This window comes from Rhinolophus sinicus, chromosome 5 (genome assembly GCF_057876585.1).
Source record: "Rhinolophus sinicus isolate RSI-liver-muscle chromosome 5, RSI-T2T, whole genome shotgun sequence".
Classification (NCBI taxonomy): Eukaryota; Metazoa; Chordata; class Mammalia; order Chiroptera; family Rhinolophidae; genus Rhinolophus; species Rhinolophus sinicus.
In genome coordinates, this window is record NC_142505.1 from 110,305,992 (window position 1) to 110,327,883 (window position 21,892).

Sequence of the window (21,892 nt, forward strand, 5' to 3'; positions counted from 1 at the left end):
CCCACAGCTGTGAGTGTGCCAGGACCCTGTGCCACTACCCCACGCAGCAGAGGACTCCAAGGTCAGGGCGGAGCCCAGCCATGAAGGCGGTGTTACCACTCCCACGTGGAGACTCCCCAAGCTGCCCTTTTCCTTTGCAAACTTTTACGATAAGTACTTCCTTTGAGCAAGTGCTCCCGCTGGCTGACTGCAGCTTCCAGGCAGCCCGCCCACCCTGTCCTCCTGGCCTCATTCTGGAGAAATGCCCCCACGGATGGCTGAGAGATTTGTCACCATCGTCCCCAGAACTTCAAGGGATAGGGAATGACGCTATACCAGCAGATGTCCATTGTAAAGATTTGGAAAATTCTGACAAATAACAAAAAGAAGACCCCGTAATGTGACCATAAAGGGGGAACCTCTCAGCGTTTTGTCAGACAACCTTCAGATAACTTTTTTCTTCCGTATTTAAGTCTGTTTTTAAGGGACTTGCACTACGGCCTCTGTCCTGCGGGCATTTCTCTCGAGACACCCTCCTGTCCAGAGCCAGCAGCCGGCACCTCACTGACCTGCGCCATGTTTTGTTTCATGGATGAATCACCTGGTTTGGGGCATGTAGATTTTTCCCAGTTTCTCACTATTTTGCTCAGTATCTCACTGTGATAGTCTTGTTCCCATAAGCCTTTGTTGCGCAGGTACCCAATCGTCGCCCTATTGAGATAAATTCCTACAAGCAGATTCTGGCTCACAATCCTACTTTTGATGCGAGTCGCTGCGAGGATTTTCCGGTTTGTTACCTGGGGACAGAGAACTGGAACCTAAGAAAAGCAACGTGTTCAGGCCTAGAACTAGTTATACATGGAACGTGTGGGGTACCCGCCTGGCTACCCGCCCGTCCCTGCTGTGCTGGCCAAGGCACAGGAACAATGGACAGAAATTAGGTTGTCAAGCCTGCAGCTGCCTCCAGAGAGCACGTGAAATTGGAAGTCCAGACGTACCCCCTGCTCATCCAGAAGGTTCCTCGCCCTAAGATGGGGGAGCCCAGTGCCAGGCCCCCAAACAGAGCCAGCCGAGGCTTCAGGCAGCCGGCCCCAGTCAGCCCACCATCCCCTGCACATAGGACATATTCGGCTCAGACCCCAGGCCTCTCTTGTAAAGGCATCTCATTACAGCCAGTTCTAGAAATGGGCCATGATGTGGGGTCCCTATCTTTTCAGCCAGATGGACAAGGGTGCCACCCCCACCGCTGACTAGACAGATCCGGGTGGCCTGGAGAAGCCTCCTGCCCTCCCTGCACCTCAGCCTGCAGCCCCAGCCTCAGAAACTGCAGGTGTTTAAGAATGGGCCAGGGTGCCAAGGACACCTGCTCCTGAGGCGTTGTGGCCTGGCCTTCCTGCTTCTCTTCGAGTCTGGGTCCCTGCAGAAGAAATCCCACAGGGGGCTGGGGTCTTTGGAGAGAGCCTGCTGGGCTGGCCCCAGCACCTCTTCCAATAGGCACCACGGAGCTGCTGTCTGCTGCCTCTGCCTGCCGGCATGTTTACCAAGTGGTTTCCATGGCGACACATCTTGGCTCAGACAAGAACAGACAGTTCAGCGAAGACGGTCCCAATGGAGAAGATGAGATTCGAGGTTTTAGGGCAGGCAGGGGTGGGGGCCATGAGTGCCGACAATGCCCCCACCCCAATCTATGCCTGCGCCCAGAAAAGGCAGCTCTGGGACTGTTCCTTGGGGCCACCAGCTACAGGAGCTCACCTTCATTCAGTCACTCAGCAAACCTCTGTTCTGGCTGCAAAGCTGCCTGAGATTTGGGCCTGGCTCACACAGGGCTCAGTCCTGTCCTGAGACCACCACCCCTCTGAAGGCCAGTTCTGAGCTTAAGCCTCAAGGGCCAGGCATGCTTCTGCCTGCTGTCTTAGACTCCTGAGAAAACAAGCACGAGAATCAGCCTGGGCTGGTCTGCGAGGCAGCGAGCAAACATGAAGCCTGGGTCATCCTAGCTGAGACCACTGTAGACCGCTAGCTCTTGCTGACCACAGATGCACAGAGCAAGCCCAGAGCAACTGGCTGGCCCGACTTTAGAAAGTAAAATGTTGTTTCAAATCACTGGAACCGCAACGGTTACTTGTTCCACAGCTGTGGCTAACTGATACAGCCTCTTTCAAAGGCCCTGGTCAGCAGCCACCCAACCTCACACAGTCCGCACATGCTGAATGCCCTACAAGTTCCCCAGATGCCGAGTGTGGGCTATACAGACCTACTATGTGCCAGCCTGTACCGGCATCTAGGGCTGGAGATGCATGTAGAAGGCCCTTCTCTGCCTCTAGGAGCCCACAGCACTGAGAGGATGGCTTTACTGGTCCCAGCTTACAGGTGGGAGAGGTCGCTGACCTGCCCACGGCCTGTGACACAGGAGCAGGTGGGTGTGGCCACGGTACCCAGCTACATCAGCTTGCCGTTGTTCTCCTCACGGACACGTTTGGACACATTCACTTCCTGGGTAACTACATATTGGGTCAAAATTGGTGTGACCTTTCAGTCCCTATTCACTGAGGACTGTGGCTGTGTTACTGCCTGGGGGGGCAATGAGCAGGGCCTCCTCCCTCCCTGCTGAGGGGCTTGTATCTGAGTGCTGCAACTTTCCCCACTATCTTGTCAGCACTTCAGCGTTCCTGAACTGGTGGTTTTGAGTATGTTACCCAGCATTTTTCATTGTTTGCTGTGTGATGGTTGGCCCACTTAATCTAGCCTGCTTCTGCTGGAAAGAAAAATCTGCTTAGCAACAGTGATGTTCGGCTGCAGCACCTTGATTGGGCAAACCAGCCAAAGTCCATTCTGATTGGCTGGTGCCCTCTGTTCAGCGAGCATTTGCCCTTACCTGCCAATATAGCTACCTGTTCAGTGTCCTTGTGGGTGGGACAAGGGGAGAGGAGACAGGGCCAATCCTGCCCCAAGTGGGGAGCAACCAGAAGACTCACCCCAATTGAAACTGAAACCCTGAAGGGCTGTGCTCTTGGGGAGGAATGATTCAGAATTAAACCTGCCCTCGCACCCTGCCCAACCCTCAGGGAACTGCAGCAGACTGGGTGGTAAGAGAAGCAAGATCAAAATGAAAAGCCGGTTCCTGAGACACCGGAGCTACAGACCTGCCCGTGCTGATTCAGGACCCCGGGATGTGCACCCGGGGGGCGGGTGGAGGGTCCTGTCAGCCTCCAATGCCCACATGTAAGTTTCTCACAGGCAGTGAGCAGCAGTTAGGTGACCCAGAGCCTATGGGAACAAGGCTGCAGCCCGAGCGGCTGTGTGGCGCAGTGGGCAGCGGCGGCTCCGTCCCATTCACTCGGCCCTCTACCTCCCAGAACCTTCCGTCACTGGGCATGCCCCATGACGTCTGGACCACAGGATGTGCATGATGACATGTGACTTCTGGGTCTTGCCCATAAGAACCTCTCCTGATTCTCCAAGCCCTTCTCATTTCTGGTTTTCAAATGTTGAAGGAGCCTGCGTACCTGAGACAAATCCCAGCTGGTCGTGGTGTATAATTCTTTGTATACATTGTTGGATTCAAGTTGGTAATATTTTGGTGAGGATTTTTATACCTATGTTCATGAGAGAGAACGTCTTTGTCTGGATTTGGTGTTAGGGGATGCTGGCCTCACAGAATGAGTCAGGAAATACTCCCTCTGCTTCTGTCTTCTGGAAGAGACTGGAGAGAACTGCTATCATTTCTTCCTTAAATGTTTGGTAGAATCCACCAGTGAACCCACCTGGGCCTCATGCTTTCTGTTTTGGAAGGTTATTAATTATTGATTCAATTTCTTTGATAGAAACAGGTCTATTCAAATTATGTTTCTTCTTGTGCGAGTTTTGGCAGACTACATCTTTCAGGGACCTGGTCCATTTCATCTATGTTATCAAATCTGTGGGCATACAGTTGTTCACAGAATTTACTATCCTTTCGATGTCCATGGGAATTGTAATGATGTCCCCTTTCATTTCTGATTTTAGTGATTTGTGTCCTCTTTTTTTTAGGGAGAAAAGCCTAGCTACAGGCTTATCAATTTTATTGATCAAAGAATCAGCTTTTGGTTTAGATGATTCTATTGATTTCATTTTCTATTTAACCTAATTTCTGCTCTATTTTTCTCTTCTGCTTCCTTTGAATTTAATTTGCTCTTTTTTCCCCAGTTTCCTAAGGTGGAAGCTTACTGATTTTAGATTTCTTCTTTCCTAAGATAGGCATTCAATGCTGTAAGTTTCCCTCTAAGCACTGCTTCTGCTGCAGCCCACAAATTTTGCTGTATTTTCATTTAGTTCAAATATTTTTAAATTTCTCTTTCTTCTTTGTGCTGGGTACTTTAAAACGTTAGGATGCTTACCTCTGGGGCGCAAATGGCAAAATCTCAGTTTTGCAGACAAGGAATCAGGTTCCGAGAGGAAATGAGTCCCCCAGGGTCAAACAGCCAAGAAAGGCAGAGCCAGGACCGGTGTACCTGTTTGGTCCCCAAGGACGGGACTGGATCTCAACTCCCCCAGATGTTACCACTGGTAGCTCTACCTGCCTGGTCAAGACGGTGAGCTTTGAATCACTAGACTCGGGGTGATTCTGGGGATTCAGAGGCTAGAAACCTGACCTTGGTTGGACCTGGGGTCGCTGTCGTGAGGAGCTAGGGTCTAAGGCCGGACACTCTCCAGCTTGAGCTATTTGCTTTCTGACCTTTTGTCATCCCTGGGGTACAGTGGGGTCCAAGCCGAGGATGCCCTCCCATACCCAGGAAGCATATGGACGGCCTACAGGAAGAGCCCTCCTCAGTCACTCCCACCAGCCCCCAGGCCTGGGGCAGCTGCTGGGCACTCTGGGAATGTGGCGCTGACTCCAAGCGCAGTCAATCATTGTTAGTAGAAAAAGCCACTTTAATAACACATCAAAATGTGTGACTCTGACCTTGCTGGTCTCACCTGGTCTGGCTTTCCTGTGGATCCCTGGTGCAGCCAGGCCGAGCTGGAGCCCCTGGGACCTGAGGAAGGGACAAAGCTCAGCGGCAGAGGACCCAAGAGGTCACCACTGGGCGGCCTCAGTAGCAGTCGGCCTCGTTCTCCACCAGGGTGCCCACGGTGGCCAGCATGTCCTGCAGGAGGGACCGAGGGCTCTTCTCCACGTGGTCACTGCTCTCAGCCAGGGCGCCCCGAAGGCCCTCCAGGTCCACGGACCTCAGCACGGCCATCACAGCCTCAGGCTCCAGGTCCTCCTGGGGCTGGCCCTGCTGGCCCGCCCGCCACCTCTGCAGGGCAGCCTCCGCGGCGGCCACATTGGGGCTGCTCCCCGCCTCCTGCGGGCTGCCACAGGGAGCGGCCCTGGCCCTCAGGAAGAGAAGGAGGTCACAGGACTTCTGGGCCACGGGTCGGTCACAGTCAAACAAGGCTCGAAAGGCAAACTCAAAGAGCCGCACTCGGCAGAGCGCCTGTAGGGCCTGGGCCAGCTGGCCAGGCGGGGCCACCTCGGGGGGGGCCACGGCATAGGGACAGTGGGAGGCGGGCTGGCCCAGCGTCTGAGCCAGGAACACCAGCGCCAGTTCCAGGCCCTGGGCCCGGACCTCCCAGTCCAGGTCCTGGCTCGCCACCTGGAGCACCCTGGCCACAAACTGCTCTGGGTCCTCGGCCACTTCGGCATGGCCGTCCCTCAGCCACTCAGTGAAGACCTGCATGACAGCCCTCCGGGGGAAGCCCTCCGAGTCGGCGGACAGGATGTGCAGAAGGTCCAGGAGCAGGCTCTTCTGGAGAGAGGAGAGGACAAGAGAGGGTGGGGCTCCTGCTGACTCGGGGCACAGCAGGGGGAGTCCCCCGACAACGCGCTTACAGGCACCACGTCCTACGGAGCCCTCCAAGGCTCGACTGTCCAATGGGGGTGACCACACCCAATGACAGGGGCCCTGGGAGGCTGGGTGGGAGATTCGGGAACATGCCTGACAGAGCCCTGACCCCAGACCACCCACCCTAGGCATCAGAATGGCTACTGGGGATGGCCGTGCCGCCTCCTACCTGCTGGCCTCCTGGGTGCTCAGGGCTGGCGGGGGTGGCACGCAGCCCCTGGCTAGAAAGCTGCCCCATAGCATTCACCGCACTGGCGCGGACGTAACTCTCAGGGTCTCGCAGGAGCTGCTCGGCGAGCTCGGGCACCTCTGAGGCCAGGAGTGTGTGTCTGAAGCCAGCCTGCCCTGGGGGTCCAAGTGCCAGAGCCAGCTGTGACCACAGGTGGCGCCCGCAGCTCCCCCCACTCCCGAGGGCAGTCCTGGTGGCCCAGGCTCCCAGTGTGCCAAGGCCCCCGTGCCCTGCACTCACCTCCCCAGCGTCTGGTCAGCTGGGTCAGGAACTCGAGGCCCGAGTCCCTCACCTCCCAGCAGGGGCTGCACAGGCGCTTCTGCAGCACAGGGAGAAGCTCTGGGGCGGGAGGGCGGTTCAGAGTGGCCCGGCTCACACCCGCCCCCCACTTCCAGCCCTGCCACCCCTTGCTTTACCCCTGGGAGGCCTGGGTTACCTCTGAGGAACTGCTGGCTGTGGGGGTCCATGTCGCAGCAGCCAGAAGGCTGGGGTGAGCTCCGGAGCCACCTGAGCGTGGCCTGGAAGGCCTTCTTCAGAACCTGGAGTGGGCAGAGCGGGGCTGCAGGGCAGCAGGGGCGGCCATCCAGCCTGCCCGCCGCTGTGTACCTCTCTGTGCTCCCGCCCCTGCCATGGGTATGAGATGGGGGCGGGGGGAGGGGGGAGGGCACCCGTGCCTCGTTTCTGTGAGGCGGAAGCAACAGAACTGACATCCCAGACGATGAGACAGAGAGGAAGCCGCCCCCGTCAGGACCCACCCCTGCTGGGGAGACAGGACTGCTGCCCCGAGACATGACACACTGCGCAGGGCACCTCTGCCCCCAAGCCCAGGAACCCGAGTGGGCAAGCCTGTCACCCAGAGCCCCACCACTGGCTCAGCAGCGTGTGGCATTAACTCTGTACCCACCAGGGCCCGACTCAATCATGAGCTGTGAGGATGGTACGTTTGTGTTTGCAGGGAACGCCGCTGAGCGTGTGGGCCCCAAGTGCAGGGGCCACCTGGCTCCCATTGACACCTCCCATCGAGAGCCCCCTAAGCAGCCTGGACGTCACCTGCTTTCCTTGGCCCAGCGTGCCCAGCACCGGTCTTGATCAGCACCAGGCCCTGGGCCAAACCCCTTGCAGTCCCGCCCCTCAAAGCTCACTCTGGCTCCAATGAGGGCTGGCAGGGGTTTCCCCCAACTCTACCTGCCTCCCCCTCCCCACCTTCCCCGCACCCCGTGCCTGTACCGTGGGGCTGGAGTCAGGGCTCTTGAGGGATTCCAGGAGGACAGCAAGCACCTGTGTCACCAACTCTTGAGGGCCTGAGACAGACACGGCAGGTGAAGTACCCCAACCTCCGCGGCACAGGACGGACTGTGTCAATCCAAGGACAGCAGGAGCAGAACCCACTGGTCAGCTGAAGCCCCGCCCCAGAGACAACACGCAGAAGACAGCAGTCCCAGGACGTCTGGGAGCACCAAGGGAAGTGTGGCTTGTGGGGCGTGGCCAACGCCAGAGCGGGGCGAGAATGCCTTCTCACTCACCTAATCCCTGAGCCAGCGTCCCCAGGAAGTCAAGGGCTGCTCGCTGCACCCGGACACAGCCCACCAGGATGACACAGAGGCGGCTCCCCACATCAGAGGTGGGAGCTACCGAGCCATTGCAGAACCGCAGGATTGCCACCGCAGCTCCAAGCAGGGGCGCCTGGGGCCAGGGTGAGGGACGCTGGGGCTGGGGGAGAAAGGAGGGTCAACAAAGGCCGCGAGGCATGCCACCAGTGTGGACGCCAGCCAGGGCCACACCTACCATGGGCTGCAGCAGCTCCACGTGGGCCAGGGTCTGGCACAGGAGACCCACGCAGGTCGACTTGGAGGACAGGAGCGCGTCCACCACCGCGGAGTCACCTGTGGTCCCAGCTGGCAGGCCTGGAGGTCGAACAAGAAACAGCTCCTCTTAGTGGGGCATCTGCTGCACAGCCACCGCAGGCCTGGCCACCGCTCACCACCCCCTTGGCCACCACCTGTCAGACATTAGGACTGGGTGGCTTGCCCAGGGTGACGTCCAGCTGGCTAGAACTGGGGTCTGAACCTGTCTGCAGGGCTTGCGAGCAATCGAGCCCCAGCTCTCCCCACAGCCTGTAGGTCAGGAGGCTCAGCTCCGTCCGACGTGGGCACCGGTGCTGGACCCTGCGCTAAATCCTCCACCCGGTGTGCGGCTGAAGCAAGTCAAGTCACAGCAGAGGAGACCCACCCGTCCGTCAGAGCCCAGACGGGACTGGCTCAGGGACCACTACATGGCCCAGGCCCAAGGATTGCAGTGAGGGAACAAAGGCCGGCTGCTCTGCGGCCACCATGGTGCCCACTAGGGTGACACTGCCCATTAACTCTGGGATCAGGACGTGAAGACGTGAGCAGCAGTCACAGCTAAGACGGCAGCCCACATCCAGCCCCATTATTCCAAGTTGGGCAGCAAGCGGGTCTCCTGCTGCCCGTCAGCCTGCCCTGACCAGGGTCCCACCCTCCCGTGCCGACCCACCCTTCCCAAGGGGTGTACCTGGGAGCCCAGGGGCCTGAGCAGCGGCTTCCAGGACACAGGCCAGGGGCTGGAGGAGGACACCAAAGGCCTGGGCTCTTAGGGTCTGTGGACTGAGGACAGAGAAGGTGGTGAATGCTGCTCCCCAACCTGAGGCAAGCTGGCTGCCCTCCTACTGGTGGCCCCAGCAAGTTTGGGGCAGAGGTGCTGGCACTAGGCATCTGGGCACCCCCTTGACAAACAGCTTCCTGGCAGGCACCGGGAGGCACCCAGGCCACGGTGTGGCGCTCCCTGGGGGCTGCTAAGAAGCGCCTCCCCAGGCCCCAGGAGCAGCCCAGGGGGGGCCTGGCCACACCCCCGCCCCCTCCAATGAGCGTGCCAGCCCAGAGCCACGGGGCAGTCCCCACCTCTGGGAGCATTCCCAGGGGCTCCATCTCCCGCTCGGTCGAGATGTCCTTTCCTACTTCTAGAAGAGGGGCTAGCCGCGTGCTTGGACCTGGGCTGGGTTCGGGGGGCTAAGCCAGCACAGAGCTCTCCTTCTAGGCCGGCTCCTCGGTCCTCCACCCACTTGGACCACTTTGTCTCTGAGCACCCAGAGGCCCTGGAGACCAGAGCCGGGCATAGCTGCTCCCGCCCCTCTGGGGAATGGGTCCTGAGGCCACTTTCAGCCCTGGCCCAGACCAACACGACCGGTTCTCATCCACACAGAACCCTGGAGTGACATCCCCATCCTTCCCGCCTCTCGGGACCCCAAGCACATTTCCAGGGGGCGCACAACCCTGTCCCTCCAGAAAGCTGTCCAGCCATTCCTGCCTCCTGGGTCCCCCAAACCATCCCGCAGCCCCTAGTACCCACCCCAGGGTGTGCACATGGGGGCAGTCCGGGGTTCACAGGCTGAGGCCACGAGGAGCAGGCAGAGGGCAGTGGGGTGAGCCAGTCCAGATACCAACCCAGCCCAACTCTAGGCAGAGAAGCTCCAAGAGTCTGTTCTATGCATGGAGCCTCTACAGCTGTTGTTGGAAGAGGTATCCTTCACTACAGAATGCGGAAGCCGCAGCCTGCACCAGGGCCTGGCCTGGCGATCACCCCGGATGGCAGCCTGTGACTGCTCTGGCTCCTGGAGCGCCCTGTACTTCCCTGACCACGGAGGCCTGGGCTGAGACCTCTCCACTGCCCCCGCACAGTGAACCCCAATCCTCACCAGGCCTGCAGTTTCAGGACCCCCAAAGCCAGAGGCCCTGCTTGCGTGCAGCTCAGATGGCTCAGGGTCTGTGCCAAGGTCTCCCATAGGCCACAGTTGGAACTCAGCACAGGAGAACTGCAGAGAAGACCCCAGAAAAAGAAAGTGATTCCTGTCCCACCACCAAAGGCCACACAGTGCCCAGTGGGCCTGCTGTCCTAGGGCTGGGCGTGTCCACCAGGCAAGGAAGGTCCTTCCCAGGTGTGGGGCTTTCAGACCCCATGCTGTTCCCGCTACTGGAGGCCGAGCTCGGGGAGCCAATGAGGTGTGGCCCCAGGTGTGACCGCTGCCCTGGGGCCTCCCGAGGGAGACGAGCACACACCCCCCTCTGCCCCTGCCCAGCCGCGCCCCTGGGGACCTGACCGGGCCGCGCTGAGGAGGAGGTCCACCAGCGAGTGTGCCGCGGGGACGGGGTCTTTCTTGAGCAGACAGGCCACGAGGGGACTCAGCCGCACCCAGAGGGCTTGTGTCCAAGGGCTGTGGCAGTGCCCGAACGTGGTACTCAGGACGTTCAGGGCCTGCGTGACCTGCGGGCTGCCGGCGGAGCGCAGGGACTCTTCTACGTGGTCCACGATCTGCTGGGCACACGTCGGCCAGTCAGAAGCCTGCGGGCCGGGGTGTTCCTCAGCTTGGCCTCGCATACACAGAGCCAGGACGTGTGCCAGGAGCTGCCCGGCTGCCGAGGCCACAAACAGGCTGGGGTCTCCCTGCAAGGAGAAGATGGTGCCCAGGACACCTAGTAGGGAGGGGAGGGGAGAGAACAGTGTTCAGCGGAGACATGGCTTCAATCAGCAAACGCCGGAACCCCAGGGCAAGGGCTTGCACACGGCCTGCAGGAGGCACCCTCAGAGGCCATGGCCCTCTGCTCAGAAGCCAAACACTTGGAGCGGCAGTTTCACGAGTGATCAGCACTGTTTCCCACTGCGGCTTTAAACCCACAGAAACCTTCTCTGCTTCCCAATCCCTTCCAGAGCCAGCCCAGCTGCTAGACCTCCCCTGCGTGCCCAAGGACTCTAACCCCTAGTTCCCCCAGACAGCCCCGTGATACCCCAGCCACGTTCAAAGAAGAGAAGACAGAACCACACCACATCAGGCAGGTGATAGGGGGCATGAGGGACACTCACCGCAGCCCACCAGGAAGTGCAGGGCGCTGGGGTGCTGGGCCAGGGAGCGCAGGCCCTGGATCCAGCCACTGCGCACGGTGGGGGCCGTCCAGGCTGCTCGGCCCAGGGGGCCTGACTCCCCGAAGAGCCCCCGCAGCAACTCCCCCTGCTGGGAAGCGGAGAAGGAGTGGTGACCTGGGCATGTTCCCAGGGCACAGGCGCTCAGAGATGGCTCTCCTCTCATTGGGGCTGTCCAGGCACTTCTTTGGGGAACTTTCTCATGGGCCACCAACAGGGAGCCCCTCGGCAGCTGTGCTCCTGAGCCGTGGCAGGTGGCCACTAGTGCCAGCCAATGGCGGCCACAGAGCCGCTACCTGCCTCCCAGAGGAGAATGGTTCATCAGTCCCGTCACAGTTCTCCAGAGCAGCACCAGCAGCTCCGTCTCCACAGGCCCAGCTCTGACCAAGGACCCCCAGAGGTCTCCACAGCCTACTGAACTCCTGAGCTTGGCATGTGGGTCCACCAGGGCACCACCCACCTCCAGGTGTCCCTCACCAAATGCCCTAGCATACCTGGTGTGTCAGGCCTGCCCCCCCGCCCCCACATATTCAAACCCTTACAACCGTGGGAGCTCACCTCCCCCACAGAGCTGAGCCCCCCAGCGGACAGTGGCTAACTCCCCACTCAACCCCCATCAGCGTACAGATGTCCACGGTACAATTTCCTGCCATTTGCGTAAGATTCTTGATCACCACTGGGCTTCGGCTTGCTGTGTGGGAAAGCCTGGCGCTGCCTCTCACAGAGCGAGCCCCCACTGGGGTAGTTACTGGCTCTGAGCCTAGTCTGTCTCAATGACAGGCCCCTGCTCAGCCCAGCCCAGGCCATGGGTATCCTGCCCAGCAACAGCCCTACCCTCAAGGGACAGAAACCATCCAGTCACCTCAGGCCCAGGACAGGGACCATGGGGCCTTGGAGACGCACCTTCAATCACTCAAGGAAAGAAGTCTAACTGTACAAGGACCACAGGCCTGAGGGATGCTGCTGCAGCCGCTCACAGGGAAGCCCTCTGTGGGACCCGCCTTCACTTAGGGGGCCCCCAGGGGCGGCTCACAGCTGATGGGAGGATACCAAGGCTCCACCCCTGCCTCAAGCAGACTGTCTGCACGGCCCTGGCCCGGACACTGTACTGCAGACAGCAGGGCCAGTGCCGAGCAGCGGGCCACGAGGGACCCTTGAGGCTACCAGACCACCCAGCAGTCTGAAGTGGCAGGTGGAAAGGGGACAGGAGGCCAGCCCAGTGCTGGGGGCCTGGGACAGAGGACAACAACCTTTGCCCTGCAGTTCAGAGCCTACAGCTGGCCCATGTTCCTTGTCCCTGCCTACAGGGGACCAAACTAGACTGAGGGCAGTCAGCAGCCTTTCAGGCCTCCAAAGCCACAGCCAGCCTCAGCCGTGGCTCAGAAGGAGGAGGGAGGAGGAAGGAGAATGGGAATCGGGACGCACTCAGGGTACCAGTGCAGCTGGGAAAAAGCTATCTGCTTGTGACTGGGCGTTTACTCTGAGAGAAGCAGATGATGAGACAGGTCCCTCAAGCAGCCAGCGTCCTCAGGGTCTAGTGTGAGTCTGCCAGTTCTGTGGGATTTTTATATGGGCCTGCACTGTCTCCTTATCTGGGAAATGGAGACAGAGTCCCAACCGGCTTGTTGGCCACAGCTCCTAGGATAACACGAAGGGGACTCTGAAGTGCTTGACAAACTGCAAAGCACCACAGGTGAGGGTGGATGACTGCACATGAGGAGAGCAAGCACAGTGACACCCTAAAACACACTTGAGTGCAGCGAGGTGCCACAGGACAGCCTGGAAAGTCTGCCCCACAGCAAGCTGGGCTGGGCAACTGCTCAGTCAAGGAGCACCCATATTGTCCTCTCTGCCGGTGGCTCTGACACAGCCGCCCCGGGGCTCGCAGAAAGTGCGTGTGCCTCCACGACTGGGTGAGGCTCTGCAAGGTGCCAAGATGCCATCTCCATGACTGGCAGGACCAGACAGGCTCGCATCAGGGATCAGCTGACAAATGACAAAGCCAGCTGCGCCCACCAGGGGTGCACAAAGTTGTAAGACACACAGCTCCGGGGAATTCTCCAAGTTCCCATGGCTTGCTGCTAAGAAGAAACTCATTAGTCAGCCATTCATTCAACAGGACCCATGGTCTCAGTGAATCCTCCGGCACCAGAGACAGGCATGATGCTCACCTCTGTCAGGGCAAGAAACCGGGGCTCAGCGGACACGAACTTGGGCAAGTCCAGCCAGAGGGTAAGTGTCAGAGCAGAGTCAACCCCAGCTCTGTCTTATTTCCAAGGATTTGCCCCTTCACCCTGATCTTATTCTTGGTGAGTTTAAACTCAGGAATAAAAAAGCTTATACAAGACACAGGCGGTGGGGTTGGGGAGGGGAAAATGACACGGAGACTTAGAGACTGTCACAGCCACCACTGCTTTATATACCTGCAGAAGAAAGCTGCGCACCTCTCAGTAGTCCACTTGGTGGGAAGGCCCAGGCTTACCTGAAGATACTGGAAGCAGTTTTCCTGGGCTGCCAGTATCCCTGCAAGACGGAGTGAGAAGGAGAGGACTCCGGAGCTCAGGTCCTGGGGTTTCAGCACCTGGAACAGCAGCTCCACCAAGCAAGGATTCTCCTGTAACAGCAGGACACTGGACCCTGGAGACAGGCCCAGCCGGGGAACATGTCACCAGGGGCACAGTATGACGTGTCCCCCAAAGGACCATTATTCTGGCAACTCCCAGAGCAACTTTCTTTCAAGTTGTTAGAATTAGCAGTTTAACTGGGAGAAAATATTTGCAACAAAGGACTCATAACTTTAATACAATGTGGGGAACAAACTAGAAAGCCAACACCTCAACAGCAGGTAAGGGACATGGACAGGAAATATAAATGGCCGACAAATCTGAAAAGATGTTCTATCTTGCTGATTATGAAAAACAAATGCAAATTCAACCAGAAGACCATTATTCCCCTCTCATATGGATAATTTTTTCTTAAACTGAGAGTACCTGGTGCAAGAAAGTCCAATGGAATAGGCATTTTCGCCCAGACCGGGCATTTGAAATGTCTATGCTCAACTATGCAGTTGTTCAAAAGTGCCGATGGGGGAAAAGGTAATTGGGGGCAAAGGCTGGGAGAGTTCCTGTAGAGGGCTCATGCTGAGAAAACTGCTGAAGGCTGTGGTTCACTAAGGAGGAAATGAGCAAAGCGAAGAAGAGGGGGGCAAGAAACAGAGACCAACAGGCTCATGGGCAAATGTGAAAAGGCACTGACTTTAACTTGTGACTTTTTTGTCCAGTTTGCCTGCAAGAATAATCACTAAAGAACATAAGTGGAATGCATAACTTCAAAGCCATAAGAAAGAGTTTAAAAATCTGAAAGCTTTATCAATCCAGTGGAGGGCAGAAAAATGATGAAGGAGCAAAGACAGACATGGGAAATTTAAAAAATATGAAAGGATATGGTGAAAATACGTTCAAATGTAACAGTAAGCTCAACAAATGAAACAGATTAAATTGTTAAAAGAGCTGTTCAGATTAAATTAAAAGCCAAAGGCTAGCAACATACTGTTTATAGGAAGCGATGAAATGTGACAACACAGACCAGCCCAGAGTAGACTGGTGAAAAGAGACAGCAGGCAAATTCTAATTTTAAAAAAGCTGGTGCAGCAAGAGTAAAATCAGACAAAACCAACTTCAAAGCAAAAAGTATTATCAGTGCTTTAGGAAGAAAACTCCTTGTTCAAAGAGACAAATCCCAGAAGATATAATAGCCTAAGCCTGTGCATACGTAACCTAACTTCAAAGTATATATTAAAGGAAAAAAAGAATCTCAAAGAAAAATTGTTGAATGCACAATCTTAGTGTAAGATTTTTCCATACCTCTGAGAAACAATTAAAACAAATTAGCAAAAACAGGAGTCAGCAACATAAACTTGAACTAAGGATGGAAACTATATAAATAGAACACTTACGGAAACTGAAATACAGATGTTTTCTAACCCTGATGAAATAAATTAGAAATCAATAAGAAAGACTGAAAAGAAACCCGTTTTAAACCTAAAAGATATACCCTTGTAAATAATTTATGGTTAAAGGAAAAAAATCATAATGAAAAGCATAAAAAATACTTGGGACTAAATACAACAAAAGTACTACATAGTAAAACTTGTAGGGTGCAGCTAAATGATACTTTGAGGGAAATGTGTAGCCTTCAATACATGTATTATTAATAGAGAACAAGAAAGATCTAGATATTCAACTCAAAAGAGATTAGAAGAACAGGGTAAGCCAAAGTAAGTAACAAATAGCAGAAATCAATGCCATGGAATCTGTCCTAAAGCAGTTACCAGCCAAGAGAACAAATGAGATTTATGCACAAGGAAAGGCATGACGGCATTATTTATAATAATAAAGCATTAGAAACACCACCTAACAATACTGGAATGATTACATAGAATACAGCAAATGACATACAGTCAAAATCAATGTGTTCTGTATGGAAAACACCCACTATAATGGTAAGAGAAAAAAGGCATGACACCAAGTTGTATTACAGCGTGACCTCATTTTTGTAAGAAAAATACAACTTTATAACGTGTTAGGAAAAAAGGCTGGAAGGAAATAAAAATATTGACGGTGGTTTAATTTTCCTCTTTACTCTTTTGTGTTGTTCAAGTTCTATTTAAATATATGTATTACTTTCATAATCAGAGAGAAAACGAAACCGATTTCTTAACAAAGAAACAAACAAAAAAATGTATTGAGAACAGAAAACTAAGCTTGTTGTGCCCGCTGAGCCACCTAGCATGTACTCAACAACAGGAAGCCTGACTCGTGGCTGGAATAGGCTCTCCCTCTCCTGGTTACACCCTCAGGCTTCGGCCAATGGGTCCCGGATTAGCCAGGGGGAATGTTTAGGATGTGAAGGAAGTGACACCAGATATACATCCCTTCCCAAGACAGAGGAGCCCTGCGCACCCTCTGACCTCTGTTGAAGTCCACAGCAGCACCCTCACTCTTACCTGCTTCAGTAACCGTCTTAAACCAGTCCAGCAGCTTCTCCAAACAGGTGTCATCCGCCACGGGCTGCCTGGGGTCCGCCAGAACAGCGCAGAGAGCCGGGAGGAGCTTGGAGCACTCTGGGTCCATGATGACACACTAGGTTCCTGCAAAGGAAATGTCAGAGCTAGACCCCACCTCCGCACCTCACAAGCAGCCCCCACGCCTGCTCAGGCCCCGGGGCTGTAAGACCAGATCTTCAGCGCACTGCAAGGCTGGATGCAAAGCCTGAGGCTGGGTGGGGCAGGAGCACCAAGGCCAGGAGTCTTGGAGGCACCACAGGGCTGGGAGGAGTGTGATCCAAACCACGAGGCCTTAGGAGCTCAAAGCCACCAACCTGGGACTCCGGTGGGAGGGGAAGAGCTTGACGCTCACCTAGGCTGCGGGTGGGCCAGAGTCAGGGGTGGGAGTGCGTTCTGGAACAGCCCCGTGTACAGGGGAAGCGTCTCAGTCGTGTTGGAAATGTCTGTCCCTACAGTCAGTGCGTCTGCATCCGACACCCCTGCACCGGGCTGCGGCGTGTACCTGCGCGCTCAGCCTTGGAGCGGTCGGGTGCCCTCGTGTAAACGTGTTAATATGCGCTCCAAGTGGGACAAGTAACCAGCCTGTGGTCCGCGGTGAGGGAGGGCGCTGAGGAGGGAGCGCGGGGGTGGCCAGGGGCTCTGTCGGGGTCAGGAGTTGGTGTGCCTGGGCCGGGGCGTCAGCCGGCCACTCCGGGAGAGGCCAGGTCCCTGCGGAAGGAGCCCTCCCTGCAGGTGCGCGTCAGTTGCAGGCCTGGGACCCCGCCGCGGACGCCGAGCCCGGGCCGGGTCCACAAGAGGCGCGGGCCGGTGGCCGCGGAGGTGGCCAAACCCAGCCCTCGCCGCGTACGCCCGTCCCAGGCCGCTCCCCAGCACTCGCCCTGGGCCAGTGACCTCGATCGCCGGCCACAGCGATGCGACCCCTCCTTCACGCGCGCCTCACCCGCTCCTCGTCCGTCCGCCGCCACGGCTCCGCCCCCGCCGCCACAGTCCCCGCCCCGGGCCACGCCACCAGGTATGAAGGGGGCGACTACAGGACGGCGAGCGGGAGGGACCCTGGAAACCACTCTGGGAGCCCAGAGAGACGGACGCTGGGCACGGACTCAAGCTGAGAGGTGTGGGGACAAGCCGGAGCCAAACTGGCCTCCGCAACCCAGAGCCAGCCACCCCCGCACGCTCAGTGGTACGTGCCCACGGGTCCGGTGGGCATTGCGCCCGTCCGGGGGGCGGGGCTTCCTGAGGAAGAGGTAGGGCTGTGCCCGGAAGGGGCGTGGCCTGCCCCGCCACGGATGCTTGCGTCTGCGCTGGCGGGAGGGAGACACGTGCTAGAAAGGGGCGTCGTCGTCATTGAGGCGAAGTCCGTAGCTTTTGACGTGCTGGGGTGCGGGGGACTCTCAAGGCCCAGGGTGAAAACCAGGCTCACCTTTCCAGAGAGTCAGTGTTTCAGCAAGATTTTAGGGGAAACACCAGGTATAAGAAAATAGAGAGCAGAATTCCTATGGGTATTATAATACAATAAAAAGAGAACTTTAAAAACATTGACTTTGATTGGGGTACCACTTCGCACAACCACCCTTCCTGACCTCCCCTTCACCTTAAACTATTCGGGTGGAAAGGTTTGAACTGCACTGTTAACCTTCCCTGAACTGTGACTTTTTCTTGTAAAATGGGGGTGTAAATACCGGCCCGACAGGGTAGTTGTGGGAGGAAAAAACTCTTGGATAGCACTGTGCTAAGTGCTTCACTTAATAGAGACTCACGTGATTCCGCAGCTCTAGGAGGGTGGGTACTATCGCAGTCCCCTCAGATGAGGAAACTGAGGCACAGGGGGCTCACTGCTAAGGTCTCACAGCTAGTGGGTTGACAAGCTGGATTTGGACCCAGGCCGTCTGGCTCGAGAGTTGCATACTACCGTATTATAAGGTGCACAATTCCTTACTGGAAACTTTTGGGGACAAATGGCTGAGAACTCAGAGTTGTTCCGATTTCAGAAAAGTTACATGATATACACAGGCTGTGTATGAGATTACAACCCCAGCAGGGTTCAAGAAGCAGCCCATGATCAAATGCATTAACAGCTCTGCGGGAAAACACACTAGTATATTCTCCAAGTGGAATAAACACTGCAAATAACCTCAACTCACATTTGTATAACAAATGAATTGAGGTCAAGACAGGTTTGCCAACAAATTATGGAAAGTTTTCTGAGGCTTTTAGAATTCACAATGGCAGATAAAAGGTCATAGACATGTACAGTCTGTATAATTAAATGAGAGAAAAGCAAGTGAAACAACAGAAGCAGAAAGGGCAGGGAGTTTGCAGAGACCCAGGAATAGGAGTGGAGCACGAGGCACAAATGACAGGTGTTTTAGTCAGTGAAAGCCCTCACCGGCCACGTGGACAACACCTCAAGAGGGTAAATAGAAGTTGCTGAGCAGGTGAGCAGCCCGGTAAGTCGCCTTTTATAAACAAGCTCCTGGGAGAGCATGGGGTTGCTTTTCTGCTAGGATGCATCAAGGTCCCTGGCCCCACGGTCTAAATAAGGAACCAGAACTTGGGGAGCAGCCTCTACCTGCCACCCCTCAGGAGCAGGGCTCCACAGAGCAGAGGAGGAGTGCCGATGAGTGAAGTGGATCATTTCAGAACAAATTCAATTTTACTATTTTAAATGCCATGCCAGTAGTCGGACTACCTGCAAAGCGTTACCTGTAGCTTCTATTTTTGAGGCGCTTACCATGTGCCAGGGACCGTGCTGAGTTTCAGTTCTGTTAGCTCCTTTGATGCCAATCAGAGCCCTGAAACTGGCCCCATTTTGCAGACAAGGAGTCCAGTGCAAGACGACAAAACCTGGGCTCCTGACCACTAGCCAGCTCGGTCTCGCCTTCTCGTGGGGAGGCAGCCTCAAAACCACCAAGTGGCTCACCCCTTTTTTTACACAGATGAGGAAACTGGGGAGCAGAGGGCCATGGCCCCCGAGTGGGTGGGTGCCAGAGCTGGGGCTCTGATAACCGGCCAGGCAGCCTTTCTACGGCGCCCACTGTCCCAGTGTGAGGACCCATTCCTGCGGTCACATCACAAAAATATCACCGTCACGTTGCACTCATTCTGGGACCGGCAGCTGTTCTGAGCACTTTACGGACATCGACTCATTTAATCCTCACAACAAGCCTTCTCTCCACTTTCTAGTTGAGGACACAGAGGCACAGAGAAGTCATACGACTCGCTGGACGTCACATAGCTATTGATCAAGCACCTGCCATGTACCAGACTGTCCCAGGTGAGAGCGAGAGAGCGGTGAGTAACACACAGCTCCTGTCCCAGAAAGCTTACTGTCTAGACACGGAATATCCTTGTAGACGATGTCAGGTGACGGGGAAACAAGGCGGGAAGAGGGGACAGAGTAGATGCCCAGGGAGACCTATATGGAAAGAAAGAGCAAATCATATTTGCTAACAATAAGAAACGATCCCTGGAGCCCAACGCTCCTAAAGATCTTCGTAGTAACTTTGAGTGCGATACAAACTTTTGTTTTTTTGTGTTTGTTTTTTTGTTTTTTTTAATTGTCCTGTGGCTAGACCGGAACCCTAGGGCCTAAGATGGAGGTCGAGGAGAGTTTTCTGGACGCCAGTCGTTCCGAGCTAGCAGTCGGTAACACCGCACAAACCCCTGCACCTTTCAACGTTAACCGAATACTTTATCAATGTCCTGCTCTGCTGACGAGCTCACAGCCTTGTCGCGGAGCCTTTACGAGAAGGGCGTGGACGAACCTGTAAACTGTTAAGCACCGCGGCTGCGCGGTTTCAGCTCGGCGCGGATCTCCGCCCGCACCTCCGGGAGCACAGCCGGTGGGCCCGCGGGTGTTGCCGAGCATGCGCACGGTCGGCCCGGCGCACCAGGCGCCTCATCCGGGGCTCTAAGGGCCGGCGCTGTTGCCATGGCAACGGGGTCGCGGCGGGCGCGCGGGCTGACCCGGAGGCTGCAGGCGGCCCGGCGGCCCGCGGAGCCCCAGTGCCGGACAGCCGCTCCTGCAGCGCCGACAGGCGGCCTGGCCGCGCCGCCGCGATGTCGCTGGGCACCGGGGATCCGGCCTCGGAGACGGTAAGTGCGGGCGTGCGGGCCTCCTCGCTCCCTCCAGCGGGCCGGGTGTGCCGGCCGGGGAGCGGGCGGGAGGAAGGCGGCCCACGGCCGGCGGCGGCCGGTGACAGCTGCCATTATTGTTGGCGCATAAGCGCGGACCTCAGTCCCCTCCCGGGTGCTGACGGCCGGCGTCGCCGCTCCCCGCCCAGCCTCTCGCCGTCCCAGGTGGGAGGGAGGGAGGCCCAGGCTCTGGGGACGGCCTCGCCCGCGCTGGTCGGGGAAGGCTCCCCGGAGAGGCGCCGTCCCTCCGGAGGTCAGGCCCCCGGGTCAGGACGCGGGGCCTCGCAGCTCCTCCTTCCCGAGTGTTCCCGGCACAGCAACTGCTGCGGGCGGTGCGTGTGAATTAACTGCGTTGCGGCAGCGGGAGCGCGAGGCAGCCACCCGAGCCTTGGGCGCGGGGGGAACACGCTGCGCGGAAGTGAGGGAGGCGGGGGTGCGGGAGCGGGGCTGCGAGGGCGGCTGCGGGGGGCGCGGGGCCGTGGGCCGCCGGCGCTGTCCTGCAGGGGGCGGTGTGGGAGCAGCCGGGAGCGGCCGCCGGGCGGAGGCTGCACGGGTCCGGGGCCGACCGCAAAGCGCTGGGTCCGCGTGGGGCGGGGGCGGGACGGCCGTGGGCACAGGCCTGACTGCCGAGAGCCTTGCGGCGCGCAGGGGGCGGCTTTTCTGCAGGGCCCCGCGGGAAGCCTGCGGAGGGTGCCGGGCAGCGGGGCTCACCCGGAGGAGGCCTGGGAGCCGCTGAAGGCTGCTCTCGGGGCGCGGGGCACGGATCCTGCCCCGCATGTCTGCACGGGCCTCCGCTATGCGCCGTCATCGCGAAGTAACTCCTCGTGTTGTGATTGTAAAACGAATCCACGCCCACTAGAGAAAATGTGGAAAATTAGTTACCTGTAACCCAACTGCCTCCAGAGAACCAGTCGCGTTTGGTGTATTTCCTTCCCGTCTTTTTACCGTGCATCTTTTCCCCATGCGCTTTTGAAAATTGAGGTCATGTTTATATGGTAATTTGCTGTTAGCATTTTATCATATCCCCGTATTTTCCAGAGCCTGATTTTAAAAATTCTAACCCGTGGCTACCCCTGTGTTATTTACCCATTTCCCTGCTTTGCTCTTTTGTGTTCACTTTTTACTGTTAGAAACGTTCTTACACACATAGCATTTGTTAAGCCCCTGCTATACACCAGGCTCTGAGGGCACAAAAGCAGGTTCGGCCCCATGCCTTGGTCTCCAGGAATTCTGTGGAAGACACTGGTGTGCACTCTCTGGGCACTTGGGAGAGCCCAGCCCTCAGCCCTTGGCCCAGGCGCACTGAGATTTCTGTGCAGAGCAGGGAGCTGTTCTACTGGAATCTCTCAAAGGCAGGCATTGCCCAGTCCCCCCATCGCTTGGCGTGGTGCTGCCTCTGGGCTTGTTCGTGAACTTCACACAGCGCTGACTGCTTGCGGGGGTCTCACCACGCCATGGCTGTAGCTGTGACGGGCTCCACCCAGCGCAGTGCACAGTCACGGGGTAAAATGGAGCCTGGGTGTGACCCGCAGTGGTTTCAGAGCCAACACCTGTCAAAGGGTTTACATCGTTTAGCCTAACTACTGGGGCCTCGTCCTTGGCTCAGCAGAGGTCAAAGGTTGTGTTTAAGCCCCTTGGCCAGATTTTTACCCTTTGCCACATGGCTTGGAGGCTGCGGTCACAGTT

At 56.9% G+C, this 21,892-nt stretch overlaps 2 protein-coding genes across 9 annotated transcripts in view; one reads left to right on the forward strand and one right to left on the reverse strand.

Annotated features, from left to right (window-relative positions):
• Nucleotides 1-4,869: 4,869 nt before the first annotated feature.
• BRAT1 (BRCA1 associated ATM activator 1) lies at nucleotides 4,870-17,290 on the reverse strand. 3 transcript variants are annotated; one of them, XM_019757551.3, is made up of 14 exons: nucleotides 17,013-17,290; nucleotides 16,013-16,156; nucleotides 13,490-13,644; nucleotides 10,951-11,098; nucleotides 10,190-10,562; nucleotides 9,788-9,904; nucleotides 8,608-8,699; nucleotides 7,861-7,979; nucleotides 7,599-7,785; nucleotides 7,303-7,376; nucleotides 6,512-6,614; nucleotides 6,316-6,414; nucleotides 6,016-6,191; nucleotides 4,870-5,750 (listed from the first exon to the last, which is right to left on the reverse strand). In XM_019757551.3, exons 2-14 carry the CDS (start codon nucleotides 16,137-16,139, stop codon nucleotides 5,052-5,054), a joined length of 2,469 nt encoding a protein of 822 aa, XP_019613110.2. In that variant the 5' UTR covers nucleotides 16,140-16,156; nucleotides 17,013-17,290; the 3' UTR covers nucleotides 4,870-5,051. The 3 variants fall into 3 exon arrangements, with proteins under 3 accessions (XP_019613110.2, XP_019613107.2, XP_019613106.2); XM_019757548.3 differs by having other exon boundaries at nucleotides 16,964-17,290; XM_019757547.3 differs by having other exon boundaries at nucleotides 16,575-17,289.
• Nucleotides 17,291-19,822: 2,532 nt separating this feature from the next.
• Nucleotides 19,823-21,892, forward strand: part of IQCE (IQ motif containing E) — a 36,408-nt gene continuing 34,338 nt past the window's right edge. For 2 of the 6 annotated variants that reach the window (XR_016021408.1, XM_074313989.2), the window contains exon 1: nucleotides 19,823-20,167. Coding sequence is in view for 3 of the 6 variants with exons in the window: in XM_074313989.2 (XP_074170090.2) it covers nucleotides 20,132-20,167 (36 nt within the window). In the remaining 3 variants the exon portion in view is untranslated. Of the gene's footprint in view, nucleotides 20,168-20,385; nucleotides 20,539-21,892 lie in introns of those variants that run through there. The other 4 variants (XR_012489932.2, XM_074313990.2, XM_074313992.2 and 1 more) reach the window with 4 other exon arrangements.